The sequence below is a fragment of the Ranitomeya variabilis genome, chromosome 3, assembly GCF_051348905.1.
Source record: "Ranitomeya variabilis isolate aRanVar5 chromosome 3, aRanVar5.hap1, whole genome shotgun sequence".
NCBI lineage: Eukaryota > Metazoa > Chordata > Amphibia > Anura > Dendrobatidae > Ranitomeya > Ranitomeya variabilis.
This window is the reverse complement of record NC_135234.1, coordinates 773,748,876-773,766,576: the sequence shown is the minus strand read 5'-3', so window position 1 is coordinate 773,766,576 and position 17,701 is coordinate 773,748,876. Positions and strand designations below refer to the sequence as shown.

The window sequence follows — 17,701 nt, the reverse complement described above, 5'->3', positions numbered from 1 at the left end:
GTAGACCCTGTGATCCACTCAGGCCCCTCTGTCCTTTGCCACTACCAGGTGTCGCAAGAACATTTGTAGATCTTTCTAGGATCCCGATGAATTTGTCTTGCAGAAATTGCCCTGAGTTTAACTTTATCTTTTCCAGGGTTGAGGTTCTTTAATTATTGTAGACCTAGTCCGGGATTTGGATTTGCAGATTTAGCCCATTATTTGGTTCTCGGATCCTTATCCAAGATCTAGTATTGTAGATCTTACCTAGGATCTTATCTCAGAATCCGACCTCGAAGATCTTATCCAAAATCTGTTTATTAAGTCTGGTCTATTATCTTGTCTCAAAGTCATGGCTTTGGATTTGTGCTTGCAAATCCTGATTCAGGATCTGGTTTTGCAGGGCTTGACTAGGATGTGATCTCAGGGTCTAGTTTTCAAGGCTTAGCTCTCAGGATCTAGTTTTCTAGGCTTGGCTTAAGATCTCATCTTTAAGACCGGTCATAAGTTAGTCTTGTATACGTCCTCCAGGATACATGCTTGGAGGTCTTGTTTTGGATTTTGCCTCATAGCCCCATCTCTGTATACTAGGACTTCCTAAGGGTCTTCTATTAAAAACTGACCAGAACTCTTGTAGGCATTGCCTAGGCTCAATCTTGTAAATCTTGTTCAGGTTGAGTCTCATAGACCTCTTCGGGGCTTGGCCTCTGGAACCTCGTCCGGGCTTGGCCTCTGGAACCTCGTCCTGGCTTGGCCTCTGGAAACTCGTCCAGGCTTGGCCTCTGGAACCTCATCCGGGCTTGGCCTCTGGAACCTCGTCCGGGCTTGGCCTCTGGAACCTCATCCGGGCTTGGCCTCTGGAACCTCATCCGGGCTTGGCCTCTGGAACCTCGTCCGGGCTTGGCCTCTGGAACCTCATCCGGGCTTGGCCTCTGGAACCTCGTCCGGGCTTGGCCTCTGGAACCTCGTCCGGGCTTGGCCTCTGGAACCTCGTCCGGGCTTGGCCTCTGGAACCTCGTCCGGGCTTGGCCTCTGGAACCTCGTCTGGGCTTGGCCTCTGGAACCTCGTCTTGGCTCGGCCTCTTGGACCTCATCCGGACTCGGCCTCATCTGGGGTCACTCCAGAAGATCTTGGCTTAGATTAATCTCATAGACCTAGTGTAGAATCAGCCTTCTATATCCCATCCAGGTTCATTTTTGAAGATCTGGTCCAGGATCGGTCTCGTCCACCTTGTCCTGGACGATTAGTTTAGATGTTTACATGGTTCAGTCTCATAAATCTCGACCTGGATTGGAATCTGTCCTTGCAGACTGGTCCCTGTTGATCTGTTTCTAGTAAAACCCTCCTAGATTGCAATGATGAAGGATCGGGAGATGATTTCCTTGCATTATAACTTCTCTCTTCCTGTAGATGTTCCGTTTTCCTTCTCGAGAGACACAGCCATGAACTTGTTGCCAAGGTCTTTGATGGAGGAGTTGTGGATGATGAGGTGCGTACAGATGATATAATACAATCTGTCTATCATCCGTCATTGATTGTAAAAGCGCCCCCTTTAGATGAGGAGGAGCCCTAGCATTCTGACTACAATGTATGGTCCCGAGGACAATGATGGGAGTATTCCTGTCTACATTCTGTTTCCAGAGCTACGAGATAAGGATCCCAGCGGATCAGGGCATCGCCGGACACGTAGCAACAACTGGCCAAATCCTGAACATTAAAGATGCTTATTCACATCCCTTGTTTTACCGCGGAGTGGACGACAGTACCGGATTCAGGACCAGAAATATCCTGTGTTTCCCCATTAAGAATGAGAGTAATGGTGTGTGCAAACCACTTCTACCCCCAGTTTTCTCCTCTGAAGGGTTAAGGCCTTTAGATATCCTACCATGGAACCATAGAAAATTGCTAACCAGTCCCTTGTCCCGCAGAGGTCATCGGAGTGGCGGAATTGGTCAACAAAATTAACGGTCCCGGATTCACCAAATTCGATGAAGATTTGGCGACTGCCTTCTCCATTTACTGTGGGATCAGCATCGCTCATGTAAGATCCGATCTCTGCGGTGTGATAAGTATGAACATCTAAAGCGTTTCGCTGGTACTAATCTGTCCCCTTTCCTTCCATCAGTCGCTGCTGTATAAACAGGTCCATGAAGCTCAGTTCAGGAGTCACCTGGCCAACGAGATGATGATGTATCACATGAAGGTACTGCAGTACAAGAAGTGGCCACCGGATGGCGCAACTACATTACTACTTTATATAAAAGCTGCCAAGTTATTTACTATCGCCCATGAGAAAAGTCCCTGCCCCGTTAGGTGGCACCTTACTGTTTCTAGATACCACCAAAGGAATTAGAAGGAACAACTGTAAGACTCAAGAGGGACAATTACAGAACTTGCAGTCATTGTGCAGTATCACGGCTCACAGGTGCTCCACGGTCCGGCTCACGGCTGCTCCAGGGTCCGACTCACGGCTGCTCCAGGGTCCGGCTCATTGGTGCTCCAGGGTCTGGCTCACGGCTGCTCCTGGGTCCGGCTCGCGGCTGCTCCAGGGTCCGGCTCGCGGCTGCTCCAGGGTCCGGCTCACGGCTGCTCCAGGGTCCGGCTCATTGGTGCTCCAGGGTCTGGCTCGCGGCTGCTCCTGGGTCCGGCTCAGGGGTGCTCCAGGGTCCGGCTCACGGCTGCTCCAGGGTCCGGCTCGCGGCTGCTCCAGGGTCCGGCTCGCGGCTGCTCCAGGGTCCGGCTCGCGGCTGCTCCAGGGTCCGGCTCACGGCTGCTCCAGGGTCCGGCTCACGGCTGCTCCAGGGTCCGGCTCATTGGTGCTCCAGGGTCCAGCTCGCGGCTGCTCCAGGGTCCGGCTCACGGCTGCTCCAAGGTCCAGCTCATTGGTGCTCCAGGGTCTGGCTCGCGGCTGCTCCTGGGTCCGTCTCGCGGCTGCTCCAGGGTCCGGCTCATGGCTGCTCCAGGGTCCGGCTCACGGCTGCTCCAGGGTCCGGCTCATTGGTGCTCCAGGGTCTGGCTCGCGGCTGCTCCAGGGTCCGGCTCACAGGTGCTCCAGGGTCCGACTCACGGCTGCTCCAGGGTCCGGCTCACGGCTGCTCCAGGGTCCGGCTCAAAGGTGCTCCAGGGTCCAGCTCACGGCTGCTCCAGGGTCCGGCTCACAGGTGCTCCAGGGTCCGGCTCATTGCTGCTCCAGGGTCCGGCTCACAGGTGCTCCAGGGTCCGGCTCATTGGTGCTCCAGGGTCCGGCTCATTGGTGCTCCAGGGTCCGGCTCATTGGTGCTCCAGGGTCCGGCTCGCGGCTGCTCTAGGGTCCGGCTCGCGGCTGCTCCAGGGTCCGGCTCATTGGTGCTCCAGGGTCTGGCTCGCGGCTGCTCCTGGGTCCGGCTCATGGCTGCTCCAGGGTCCGGCTCACGGCTGCTCCAGGGTCTGGCTCACGGCTGCTCCAGGGTCTGGCTCGCGGCTGCTCTAGGGTCCGGCTCGCGGCTGCTCCAGGGTCCGGCTCACGGCTGCTCCAGGATCCGGCTCACGGCTGCTCCAGGGTCCGGCTCACAGGTGCTCCAGGGTCCGACTCACGGCTGCTCCAGGGTCCGGCTCGCGGCTGCTCCAGGGTCCGGCTCGCGGCTGCTCCAGGGTCCGGCTCACAGGTGCTCCAGGGTCCGACTCACGGCTGCTCCAGGGTCCGGCTCGCGGCTGCTCCAGGGTCCGGCTCACAGGTGCTCCAGGGTCTGGCTCGCAGCTGCTCCAAAGATTCCCCCTGGCATGTTAATTTCAGTCCATTTTCCGGGTTTGCTGTCAGTGAATGAGAACTCTCCTGTTTCCATTCAGAGCCAGTAATCCTGTCCACAGCTCATCTTGGATACAGTTGTACAATGCTCTGTGAGCTAAACACATCCACCGCAGTGGCTCCAATCTCTGCTGGATTGTTACAGTGTATCAGTGCGGAGTCTACAGAGCATTGTCTGCACTGATACAATTGTGCCAACTTCTCAGCTGTGTTCAGGATTAATTTCTCTGACAAGTCACAGAGATCTAGAAAATGGGGCGGAAATAAAAAAGTTTATTCTAAAGTTGCAAAACTCCACAGCCTTCTGACATTGTCACGACCCTTCTGCTGTAAAGGGCGGTGCGGATGTCTGCCGGGTGGTGCCAGATCTGATTGTGTCAGATAAGTGACCTGTGGTCCCTGGAGGACCCGGGGGAACTCCGAGCCACGAGACGGCCATAACAGAGACCTCCCGCGTGTGCACAGCGGTCAGTGCAGGATCTGTACGGGGGTCCGCACCCACCATGTGCCATTTATAATACAGGGGTGTTCTTATGTGATGGAGGGGTCCCTAGGACGCACCAGGGCCGCTGCACTGTAAGGTATCGGGGATACTTGGCGGTGGTGATGTCATCGGGTCACATGACCTGTGCAGGAGGCGCAGTGACATCATCAGTGGGAATGTTCTGTGGGGTCACATAATGATCCGTCGTTATCTGTTCCAGGTCTGTGATGAAGAAGCCAAGAAACTGGAGAGTGACGGGATTCCCAGTGTCGCCACAATCGATCCAAATTTTGCTAATTTCAGCTACACCCCCCGATCCCTCCCCGACGATGACACAGCTGTGGTGAGTCAGGGGGGAACGCAACCAGCAAGGCGATCGCTGCGTGTAACCAGTACACCCCATATGAAACCAGTACCCCCCCATAAATAACCAGTACACCCCATATAAAACCAGTACACCCAATATAAAACCAGTACCTCCCCATAAATAACCAGTACACCCCCATATAAAACCAGTACCCCCCCATAAAGAACCAGTACACCCCCATATAAAACCAGTACCCCCCCATAAAGAACCAGTACACCCAATATAAAACCAGTACCTCCCCATAAATAACCAGTACACCCAATATAAAACCAGTACCTCCCCATAAATAACCAGTACACCCAATATAAAACCAGTACCTCCCCATAAATAACCAGTACACCCAATATAAAACCAGTACCTCCCCATAAATAACCAGTACACCCAATATAAAACCAGTACCTCCCCATAAATAACCAGTACACCCCCATATAAAACCAGTACCCCCCCATAAATAACCAGTACACCCAATATAAAACCAGTACCTCCCCATAAATAACCAGTACACCCAATATAAAACCAGTACCTCCCCATAAATAACCAGTACACCCAATATAAAACCAGTACCTCCCCGTAAATAACCAGTACACCCAATATAAAACCAGTACCTCCCCATAAATAACCAGTACACCCAATATAAAACCAGTACCTCCCCATAAATAACCAGTACACCCCCATATAAAACCAGTACCCCCCCATAAATAACCAGTACACCCAATATAAAACCAGTACCTCCCCATAAATAACCACTACACCCAATATAAAACCAGTACCTCCCCATAAATAACCAGTACACCCCCATATAAAACCAGTACCCCCCCATAAAGAACCAGTACACCCAATATAAAACCAGTACCTCCCCATAAATAACCAGTACACCCCCATATAAAACCAGTACCCCCCCATAAATAACCAGTACACCCAATATAAAACCAGTACCTCCCCATAAATAACCAGTACACCCAATATAAAACCAGTACCTCCCCATAAATAACCAGTACACCCAATATAAAACCAGTACCTCCCCATAAATAACCAGTACACCTCCATATAAAACCAGTACCTCCCCATAAAGAACCAGTACACCCAATATAAAACCAGTACCTCCCCATAAATAACCAGTACACCCCCATATAAAACCAGTACCCCCCCATAAATAACCAGTACACCCAATATAAAACCAGTACCTCCCCATAAATAACCAGTACACCCAATATAAAACCAGTACCTCCCCATAAATAACCAGTACACCCAATATAAAACCAGTACCTCCCCATAAATAACCAGTACACCCAATATAAAACCAGTACCTCCCCATAAATAACCAGTACACCTCCATATATAACCAGTACACCCCCATAAATAACTAGTACACCTCCATGTATAACCAGTACACCTCCATATATAACCAGTACACCCCCACATAAAACCAGTACATCCTCATATATAACTAGTACACCCCTATATATAACCAGAACATCCCTATATATAACCAGTACATCCCATATGTAACCAGTACATCCCCCATTATACTGTACTAGATGGTGGGCCGATTCTAACGCATCGGGTATTCTAGAATATGTATGTATGTATTATTATTATTATTTATTTATATAGCACCATTAATTCCATGGTGCTGTACATGAGAAAGGGGTTACATACAGAGTTATAGATATCGTTTACAGTAAACATGTTGTGAGAATCAGACTGCACTCAGATGTCATCCGAGTGCAGTCCTATTGTGAGATCTTTTGGAACACCTGGAGTGGACCCACAGATCCACGACAAGGAACCTCCCAAGGGTGAGCTGACCAGGTAAACCACCCCCTATACAGGGAGCGTTGAGGGCAGACCCAAGGGAGACTATTGCCGCAGAAGCTGGAACCCGGAGACAGGTAATAGGGGGTAAGAGCTGGGTACAGGCGAGACCAAAGGAGCACTGAGAAGGGGAAGACACAAAGGAAGCAGGAGAGGACCGAGACACCAGACTAACAGAGTACAGAGCGGACACTGGGAGGACTGGACGAGGAGACAAGGAAGCCTGGGAGAGGCAGAGAAGCTGAACGGGCTGGACAGTGCGGAGACTCAGAACAGGCAGAGCAAAGACAAAGGTGGACCTGAGTCACAGAAGCACAAATGACAGACAGGCAAGGAGCAGAGGAAGGAATCGCCTTATATACATGGAGTGCTGGAGGACTTCTGGGTCACGGTCCTCCAGGATCACAGAGAGGAGATACAGAGTGCCTGTAATCAGAAAGAGGAAGTGCTGGAGTAAGCGGTGCGCACGCGCACCCAACGAGAACCAGGGAGCGGAGAAGAATGAAGGAGAGGACGTGCGCCTGCAGTAGGAGCGCTCCGCAGCGGGTAAGAATGAGCGGAAGGAGTGGCCGTGACACACGTTTACAGTGACAGACTGGTACGGGGGGAGAGGACCCTGTGCTTGCGGACTTATCTATGGGATAGTGGGGAAGAGACAGAAGGTAGGGGTGAGGCGGGGGCTCTGGCGGTGGTGTGTATGTCACGCTTAGCACAGCCACGTAGTATATAACAGCCAACGTAGTATATAACACACAGCCACGTTTTTTATAGGACAGCCATGTAGTATATAGCAGCCGCATAGTATATAGCACAGCCCACGTAACACAGACAGGCACATAGTATATAGCAGCCACGTAGTATATAGCAGCCACATAGTATATAGCACAGCCCACGTAACACAGACAGGCACATAGTATATAGCAGCCACTTAGTATATAGCAGCCACGTAGTATATAGCAGCCACGTAGTATATAGCACAGCCACGTAGTATATAGCAGCTACGTAGTATATAGCAGCCACATAGTATATAACACAGCCCACGTAATATATAGCACAGCCCACGCAGTATATAACACAGCCCACGCAGTATTCAACACAGCCCACATAGTATATAGCATAGCCCACGTAGTATATAACACAGCCCACGTAGTATATAACACAGCCCACGTCGTATATAACACAGCCCACGTACTATATAACACAGACCACGTAGTATATAACAGCCCACACAGTATATAGCACAGCCCACGTAGTATATAGCACAGCCCACGTAGTATATAGCACAGCCCACGTACTATATAACACAGGCCACGTAGTATATAACACAGCCTACGCAGTATATAACACAGGCCACGTAGTATATAGCACAGCCTACGCAGTATATAACACAGCCAGCCACGTAGTATATAGCACCACCCACGTAGTATATAACAGCCCACGTAGTATATTGCACAGCCCACGCAGTATATAACACTGCCCATGTAGTATATAACACAGCCCACGTAGTACATTGCACAGCCCACGCAGTATATAACACTGCCCACGTAGTATATAGCAGCCAGGCAGTATATAACACAGCCCACGTAATATATAGCCCAGCCCACGTAATATATGGCACAGCCCACGTAGTATATAACACAGCCGACGTAATATACAGCACAGCCTATGTAGTATATAACACAGCCCACGTAGTATATAACACAGGCCACGCAGTATATAACACAGGCTGCATAGGCAGCATCAATAGTAAAAAGTTGGTCTGGGATGGGGCGACACACTGGCACTGACTGGAGGGGAGTAGGGAGGGGCCAATTCGCGACCAGACTAAGCCTGTCACTGATTGGTCGCGGCCGGCCGTGACCAATCAGCGACGCGGGATTTCCGTTACGGAAGTTAGTTACAGACAGACAGACAAACAGACGGAAGTACCCCTTAGACAATTATATATATAGATAACCAAACAATACAGCATCGCCCCCTCGTGGAAATCCTCCAAACTTCACTAGTCATTATAATTTATTAATATCACATAAAAATGCTATAAAGTGCCCAAGAATGTGTCCAATATCAGCGCTATAGAGTGCACACATAACGATACTGTGTAGAATGCAAATAATACCGCTATAAAGTGTCCAATGTCAGTGCCATATAGTGCGCACATAATGATTCTATGTAGAATACAAATAATACCGCTATAAAGTGTCCAATGTCAGTGCCATATAGTGCGCACATAATGATTCTATGTAGAATACAAATAATACCGCTATAAAGTGTCCAATGTCGGGGTATAGAATACAATACATAAAATACAAATAGGGGCATAAAGTGTTGAATATCAGTGGTATCCAGTAGACACAGTATAGTACTATAAACTGCACAGATAATACCACCATTAAATGCACAAATAAGTGGTACTATTACTATGCACTATGCGCTATACCCATATTACACCACCATACTGTGCTCCAATAATTTTGCTCCCCTGTTGTCCGAGGGACGGATGTCTCAGGGGTCTGCACATTTGTGCACAAGCCCCCGCGTGTTGCTTTAGCATTGCACTGCTTCTCAGGTTATTAGATTGCCAGTTGTTGGGTCGGTTCTCCCTCATATGTGACACCGTGACTGTACAGGTCTGGGTCTTCTATGGATTATTATATGTTCTTGTCGCCCCCTGCAGGCCACTCTCAGCATGTTCGAAGACATGGGCTTCATCAGCAACTACAAGATCGACCGGATGACACTGATCAGGTCTGTACTGTACCGACATGTCAGGACAACTGTCAGGGTAACTGTGAGGAGAGCGGCCAGGAGAACAGACTGCAGAGCTGTGAGGGGAACTGTCAGGACAATGGTGAGGAGAACTAGGAGGAGAACGGTGAGGGGAACGGTGAGGGGAACTGTCAATGTAACGGTCATGAGAACAATCATGAGGAACTGTGAGGAGAATGGTAAGGGGAATGGTGAGGAGAACTGTGAAAATAGTAAAAGGAACGGAGAGGAGAGCAGTGAGGAGAGCAGTGAGGAGAGCAGTGAGGAGAGCAGTGAGGAGAGCAGTGAGGAGAGCAGTGAGGAGAGCAGTGAGGAGAGCAGTGAGGAGAGCAGTGAATGGCACTGTGAGGAGAACTGTGAGGAGAACTGTGAGGAGAACTGTGAGGAGAACTGTGAGGAGAACTGTGAGGAGAACTGTGAGGAGAACTGTGAGGAGAACTGTGAGGAGAACTGTGAGGAGAACTGTGAGGAGAACTGTGAGGAGAACTGTGAGGAGAACTGTGAGGAGAACTGTGAGGAGAACTGTGAGGAGAACTGTGAATGGACCTGTGAGGAGAACTGTGAATGGACCTGTGAGGAGAATGGTGAGGAGAACAGTCAGTGTAATGGTCATTAAAATGGTCATTAAAATGGTCAAGAGAATGGTCAAGAGAACGGTTATGAGAACTGTGAGGAGAACGATAAGGAGAATAGTGAGTAGAACGGTGAGGGTAACTGTCAATGTAGCGGTCATGAGAACAATCATGAGGAACTGTGAGGAGAATGGTGAGGGAAATGGTGAGGGTGAGGAGAACGATGAGGAGACCTTTGTGAATTGTGAAAGGAACGGTGAGGAGAGCTGTGAGGAGAGCAGTGAGTAGAATCTTTAAGGTAACTGTAAGGAGAACTGTGAATGGAGCGGTGAGAATGGTGAGGAGAACAGTGAGGGTAACTGTCAGTAAAATGGTCAAGAGAATGGTCAAGAGAACTGTGAGGGGAACTGCGATGGTAATTGTCAGGAGAACTGAGAAGGAAACTGTGAGGAGAACGGTAAGGAGAATGGTGAGGAGAATAGTGATGAGAACGGTGAGGGTAGCTGTCAGTGTAACAGTTATTATAATGGCCATGAGAACTGTGAGGGGAACGTTGAGGAGAAGGGTGAGGGTAGCTGTCAGTGTAACGGTCATGAGAACTGTGAGGAGAATGGAGAGAAGACTGGTCATAGGCACTGTGAGGAGAACTGTGAGGAGAACTGTGAGGAGAACTGTGAGGAGAACAGTGAGGAGAACAGTGAGGAGAACAGTGAGGAGAACTGTGAGGAGAACTGTGAGGAGAACAGTGAGGAGAACAGTGAGGAGAACAGTGAGGAGAACAGTGAGGAGAACTGTGAGGAGAACAGTGAGGAGAACAGTGAGGAGAACAGTGAGGAGAACTGTGAGGGGAACTGTGAGGAGAACAGTGAGGAGAACAGTGAGGAGAACAGTGAGGAGAACAGTGAGGAGAACAGTGAGGAGAACAGTGAGGAGAACAGTGAGGGGAACTGTGAGGAGAACTGTGAGGAGAACTGTGAGGGGAACAGTGAGGAGAACTGTGAGGAGAACTGTGAGGAGAACTGTGAGGGGAACTGTGAGGGGAACTGTGAGGGGAACTGTGAGGGGAACAGTGAGGGGAACAGTGAGGAGAACTGTGAGGAGAACTGTGAGGGGAACTGTGAAGGGAACAGTGAGAAGAGCGGTCAGGAGAATGGTTAGGAGAACAGGCAGGACACTCTCCTCTGTCTACTGTTTGATGCTATTTGACAGTTGGTTAAGAGTTGGACATGTCTATGTCTTTAGATTTTGCCTTATGGTGAAGAAGGGGTACAGAGACCCCCCGTATCACAACTGGATGCACGCGTTCTCTGTATCACACTTCTGCTACCTGCTCTACAAGAACCTGGAACTCATCAATTATCTAGAGTAAGTACTGTCCCCTATAATGTACTCATCCTGCTGTCACCACCAGATGGAGCCATAGTGTCATATTATAGGAGAGGTGACACACACTGTACTACCACTAGATGGAGCCATAGTGCTGTATTATCCTAGAGGTGACACATACTGTACTACCACTAGATGGAGCCATAGTGCTGTATTATCCTAGAGGTGACATATACTGTACTACCACTAGATGGAGCCATACTGCTGTATTATCCCAGAGGTGACACACACTGTACTACCACTAGATGGAGCCATAGTGCTGTATTATCCTAGAGGTGACATACACTGTACTACCACTAGATGGAGCCATAGTGCTGTATTATCCTAGAGGTGACACATACTGTACTACCACTAGATGGAGCCATAGTGCTGTATTATCCTAGAGGTGACACACACTGTACTACCACTAGATGGAGCCATAGTGCTGTATTATCCTAGAGGTGACACACACTGTACTACCACTAGATGGAGCCATAGTGCTGTATTATCCTAGAGGTGACATATACTGTACTACCACTAGATGGAGCCATAGTGCTGTATTATCCCAGAGGTGACACACACTGTACTACCACTAGATGGAGCCATAGTGCTGTATTATCCTAGAGGTGACATACACTGTACTACCACTAGATGGAGCCATAGTGCTGTATTATCCTAGAGGTGACACACACTGTACTACCACTAGATGGAGCCATAGTGCTGTATTATCCCAGAGGTGACACACACTGTACTACCACTAGATGGAGCCATAGTGCTGTATTATCCTAGAGGTGACACACACTGTACTACCACTAGATGGAGCCATAGTGCTGTATTATCCTAGAGGTGACATATACTGTACTACCACTAGATGGAGCCATAGTGCTGTATTATCCCAGAGGTGACACACACTGTACTACCACTAGATGGAGCCATAGTGCTGTATTATCCTAGAGGTGACACACACTGTACTACCACTAGATGGAGTCATAGTGCTGTATTATCCTAGAGGTGACACACACTGTACTACCACTAGATGGAGCCATAGTGCTGTATTATCCTAGAGGTGACACACACTGTACTACCACTAGATGGAGCCATAGTGCTGTATTATCCTAGAGGTGACACATGCTGTACTACCACTAGATGGAGCCATAGTGCTGTATTATCCTAGAGGTGACACACACTGTACTACCACTAGATGGAGCCATAGTGCTGTATTATCCTAGAGGTGACACACACTGTACTACCACTAGATGGAGCCATAGTGCTGTATTATCCTAGAGGTGACACACACTGTACTACCACTAGATGGAGCCATAGTGCTGTATTATCCTAGAGGTGACACACACTGTACTACCACTAGATGGAGCCATAGTGCTGTATTATCCTAGAGGTGACACACACTGTACTACCACTAGATGGAGCCATAGTGCTGTATTATCCTAGAGGTGACACACGCTGTACTACCACTAGATGGAGCCATAGTGCTGTATTATCCTAGAGGTGACACATGCTGTACTACCACTAGATGGAGCCATAGTGCTGTATTATCCTAGAGGAGACACACACTGTACTACCACTAGATGGAGCCATAGTGCTGTATTATCCTAGAGGTGACACACACTGTACTACCACTAGATGGAGCCATAGTGCTGTATTATCCTAGAGGTGACATATACTGTACTACCACTAGATGGAGCCGTAGTGCTGTATTATCCCAGAGGTGACACATACTGTACTACCACTAGATGGAGCCGTAGTGCTGTATTATCCTAGAGGTGACATATACTGTACTACCACTAGATGGAGCCATAGTGCTGTATTATCCCAGAGGTGACATATACTGTACTACCACTAGATGGAGCCATAGTGCTGTATTATCCTAGAGGTGACACACACTGTACTACCACTAGATGGAGCCATAGTGCTGTATTATCCTAGAGGTGACATATACTGTACTACCACTAGATGGAGCCATAGTGCTGTATTATCCTAGAGGTGACATATACTGTACTACCACTAGATGGAGCCATAGTGCTGTATTATCCTAGAGGTGACACACACTGTACTACCACTAGATGGAGCCATAGTGCTGTATTATCCTAGAGGTGACACACACTGTACTACCACTAGATGGAGCCATAGTGCTGTATTATCCTAGAGGTGACACATACTGTACTACCACTAGATGGAGCCATAGTGCTGTATTATCCTAGAGGTGACACATACTGTACCACCACTAGATGGAGCCATAGTGCTGTATTATCCTAGAGGTGACACATACTGTACTACCACTAGATGGAGCCATAGTGCTGTATTATCCTAGAGGTGACACATACTGTACCACCACTAGATGGAGCCATAGTGCTGTATTATCCTAGAGGTGACACATACTGTACCACCACTAGATGGAGCCATAGTGCTGTATTATCCTAGAGGTGACACATACTGTACTACCACTAGATGGAGCCATAGTGCTGTATTATCCTAGAGGTGACACATACTGTACCACCACTAGATGGAGCCATAGTGCTGTATTATCCTAGAGGTGACACATACTGTACTACCACTAGATGGAGCCATAGTGCTGTATTATCCTAGAGGTGACACACACTGTACTACCACTAGATGGAGCCATAGTGCTGTATTATCCCAGAGGTGACACACACTGTACTACCACTAGATGGAGCCATAGTGCTGTATTATCCTAGTGGTGACACATACTGTACTACCACTAGATGGAGCCATAGTGCTGTATTATCCTAGAGGTGACACACACTGTACTACCACTAGATGGAGCCATAGTGCTGTATTATCCTAGAGGTGACACACACTGTACTACCACTAGATGGAGCCATAGTGCTGTATTATCCTAGAGGTGACGCACACTGTACTACCACTAGATGGAGCCATAGTGCTGTATTATCCTAGAGGTGACATATACTGTACTACCACTAGATGGAGCCATAGTGCTGTATTATCCTAGAGGTGACACACACTGTACTACCACTAGATGGAGCCATAGTGCTGTATTATCCTAGAGGTGACATATACTGTACTACCACTAGATGGAGCCATAGTGCTGTATTATCCCAGAGGTGACACACACTGTACTACCACTAGATGGAGCCATAGTGCTGTATTATCCTAGAGGTGACACACACTGTACCACCACTAGATGGAGCCATAGTGCTGTATTATCCTAGAGGTGACATATACTGTACTACCACTAGATGGAGCCACAGTGCTGTATTATCCTAGAGGTGACACACACTGTACTACCACTAGATGGAGCCATAGTGCTGTATTATCCCAGAGGTGACACACACTGTACTACCACTAGATGGAGCCATAGTGCTGTATTATCCTAGAGGAGACACACACTGTACTACCACTAGATGGAGCCATAGTGCTGTATTATCCCAGAGGTGACACACACTGTACTACCACTAGATGGAGCCATAGTGCTGTATTATCCTAGAGGTGACATATACTGTACCACCACTAGATGGAGCCATAGTGCTGTATTATCCTAGAGGTGACACACACTGTACTACCACTAGATGGAGCCATAGTGCTGTATTATCCTAGAGGTGACATATACTGTACTACCACTAGATGGAGCCATAGTGCTGTATTATCCTAGAGGTGACACATACTGTACTACCACTAGATGGAGCCATAGTGCTGTATTATCCTAGAGGTGACACACACTGTACTACCACTAGATGGAGCCATAGTGCTGTATTATCCTAGAGGTGACACACACTGTACTACCACTAGATGGAGCCATAGTGCTGTATTATCCTAGAGGTGACACATACTGTACTACCACTAGATGGAGCCATAGTGCTGTATTATCCTAGAGGTGACACACACTGTACTACCACTAGATGGAGCCATAGTGCTGTATTATCCTAGAGGTGACATATACTGTACTACCACTAGATGGAGCCATAGTGCTGTATTATCCTAGAGGTGACACATACTGTACTACCACTAGATGGAGCCATAGTGCTGTATTATCCTAGAGGTGACACACACTGTACTACCACTAGATGGAGCCATAGTGCTGTATTATCCTAGAGGTGACACATACTGTACTACCACTAGATGGAGCCATAGTGCTGTATTATCATAGAGGTGACACACACTGTACTACCACTAGATGGAGCCATAGTGCTGTATTATCCCAGAGGTGACACACACTGTACTACCACTAGATGGAGCCATAGTGCTGTATTATCCTAGAGGTGACATATACTGTACTACCACTAGATGGAGCCATAGTGCTGTATTATCCTAGAGGTGACACACACTGTACTACCACTAGATGGAGCCATAGTGCTGTATTATCCTAGAGGTGACACACACTGTACTACCACTAGATGGAGCCATAGTGCTGTATTATCCTAGAGGTGACACATACTGTACTACCACTAGATGGAGCCATAGTGCTGTATTATCCTAGAGGTGACACACACTGTACTACCACTAGATGGAGCCATAGTGCTGTATTATCCTAGAGGTGACATATACTGTACTGCCACTAGATGGAGCCATAGTGCTGTATTATCCTAGAGGTGACACACACTGTACTACCACTAGATGGAGCCATAGTGCTGTATTATCCCAGAGGTGACATACACTGTACTACCACTAGATGGAGCCATAGTGCTGTATTATCCTAGAGGTGACACACACTGTACTACCACTAGATGGAGCCATAGTGCTGTATTATCCTAGAGGTGACATATACTGTACTACCACTAGATGGAGCCATAGTGCTGTATTATCCTAGAGGTGACACATACTGTACTACCACTAGATGGAGCCATAGTGCTGTATTATCCTAGAGGTGACACACACTGTACTACCACTAGATGGAGCCATAGTGCTGTATTATCCTAGAGGTGACACACACTGTACTACCACTAGATGGAGCCATAGTGCTGTATTATCCTAGAGGTGACATATACTGTACTACCACTAGATGGAGCCATAGTGCTGTATTATCCTAGAGGTGACACATACTGTACTACCACTAGATGGAGCCATAGTGCTGTATTATCCTAGAGGTGACACACACTGTACTACCACTAGATGGAGCCATAGTGCTGTATTATCCTAGAGGTGACATATACTGTACTACCACTAGATGGAGCCATAGTGCTGTATTATCCTAGAGGTGACACATACTGTACTACCACTAGATGGAGCCATAGTGCTGTATTATCCTAGAGGTGACACACACTGTACTACCACTAGATGGAGCCATAGTGCTGTATTATCCTAGAGGTGACACATACTGTACTACCACTAGATGGAGCCATAGTGCTGTATTATCCTAGAGGTGACATATACTGTACTACCACTAGATGGAGCCATAGTGCTGTATTATCCTAGAGGTGACACACACTGTACTACCACTAGATGGAGCCATAGTGCTGTATTATCCCAGAGGTGACACACACTGTACTACCACTAGATGGAGCCATAGTGCTGTATTATCATAGAGGTGACATATACTGTACTACCACTAGATGGAGCCATAGTGCTGTATTATCCTAGAGGTGACATATACTGTACTACCACTAGATGGAGCCATAGTGCTGTATTATCCTAGAGGTGACACACACTGTACTACCACTAGATGGAGCCATAGTGCTGTATTATCCTAGAGGTGACACACACTGTACTACCACTAGATGGAGCCATAGTGCTGTATTATCCTAGAGGTGACACATACTGTACTACCACTAGATGGAGCCATAGTGCTGTATTATCCTAGAGGTGACACACACTGTACTACCACTAGATGGAGCCATAGTGCTGTATTATCCTAGAGGTGACATATACTGTACTGCCACTAGATGGAGCCATAGTGCTGTATTATCCTAGAGGTGACACACACTGTACTACCACTAGATGGAGCCATAGTGCTGTATTATCCCAGAGGTGACATACACTGTACTACCACTAGATGGAGCCATAGTGCTGTATTATCCTAGAGGTGACACATACTGTACTACCACTAGATGGAGCCATAGTGCTGTATTATCCTAGAGGTGACACATACTGTACTACCACTAGATGGAGCCATAGTGCTGTATTATCCTAGAGGTGACATACACTGTACTACCACTAGATGGAGCCATAGTGCTGTATTATCCTAGAGGTGACATACACTGTACTACCACTAGATGGAGCCATAGTGCTGTATTATCCTAGAGGTGACACACACTGTACTACCACTAGATGGAGCCATACTGCTGTATTATCCTAGAGGTGACACATGCTGTACTACCACTAGATGGAGCCATAGTGCTGTATTATCCTAGAGGTGACACACACTGTACTACCACTAGATGGAGCCATAGTGCTGTATTATCCTAGAGGTGACACACACTGTACTACCACTAGATGGAGCCATAGTGCTGTATTATCCTAGAGGTGACATATACTGTACTACCACTAGATGGAGCCATAGTGCTGTATTATCCTAGAGGTGACACACACTGTACTACCACTAGATGGAGCCATAGTGCTGTATTATCCTAGA

The 17,701-nt window shown here is 48.0% G+C and overlaps 1 protein-coding gene across 1 annotated transcript in view; it reads left to right on the top strand.

Annotated features, from left to right (window-relative positions):
• Window positions 1–17,701, top strand: part of PDE2A (phosphodiesterase 2A) — an 835,594-nt gene that overhangs the window by 752,363 nt on the left and 65,530 nt on the right. The window contains exons 17-23 of the mRNA XM_077298849.1: window positions 1,391–1,469; window positions 1,622–1,799; window positions 1,909–2,021; window positions 2,106–2,183; window positions 4,469–4,591; window positions 9,108–9,178; window positions 11,014–11,136. Coding sequence (XP_077154964.1) covers window positions 1,391–1,469; window positions 1,622–1,799; window positions 1,909–2,021; window positions 2,106–2,183; window positions 4,469–4,591; window positions 9,108–9,178; window positions 11,014–11,136 — 765 coding nt within the window. The remainder of the gene's footprint in view (window positions 1–1,390; window positions 1,470–1,621; window positions 1,800–1,908; window positions 2,022–2,105; window positions 2,184–4,468; window positions 4,592–9,107; window positions 9,179–11,013; window positions 11,137–17,701) is intronic.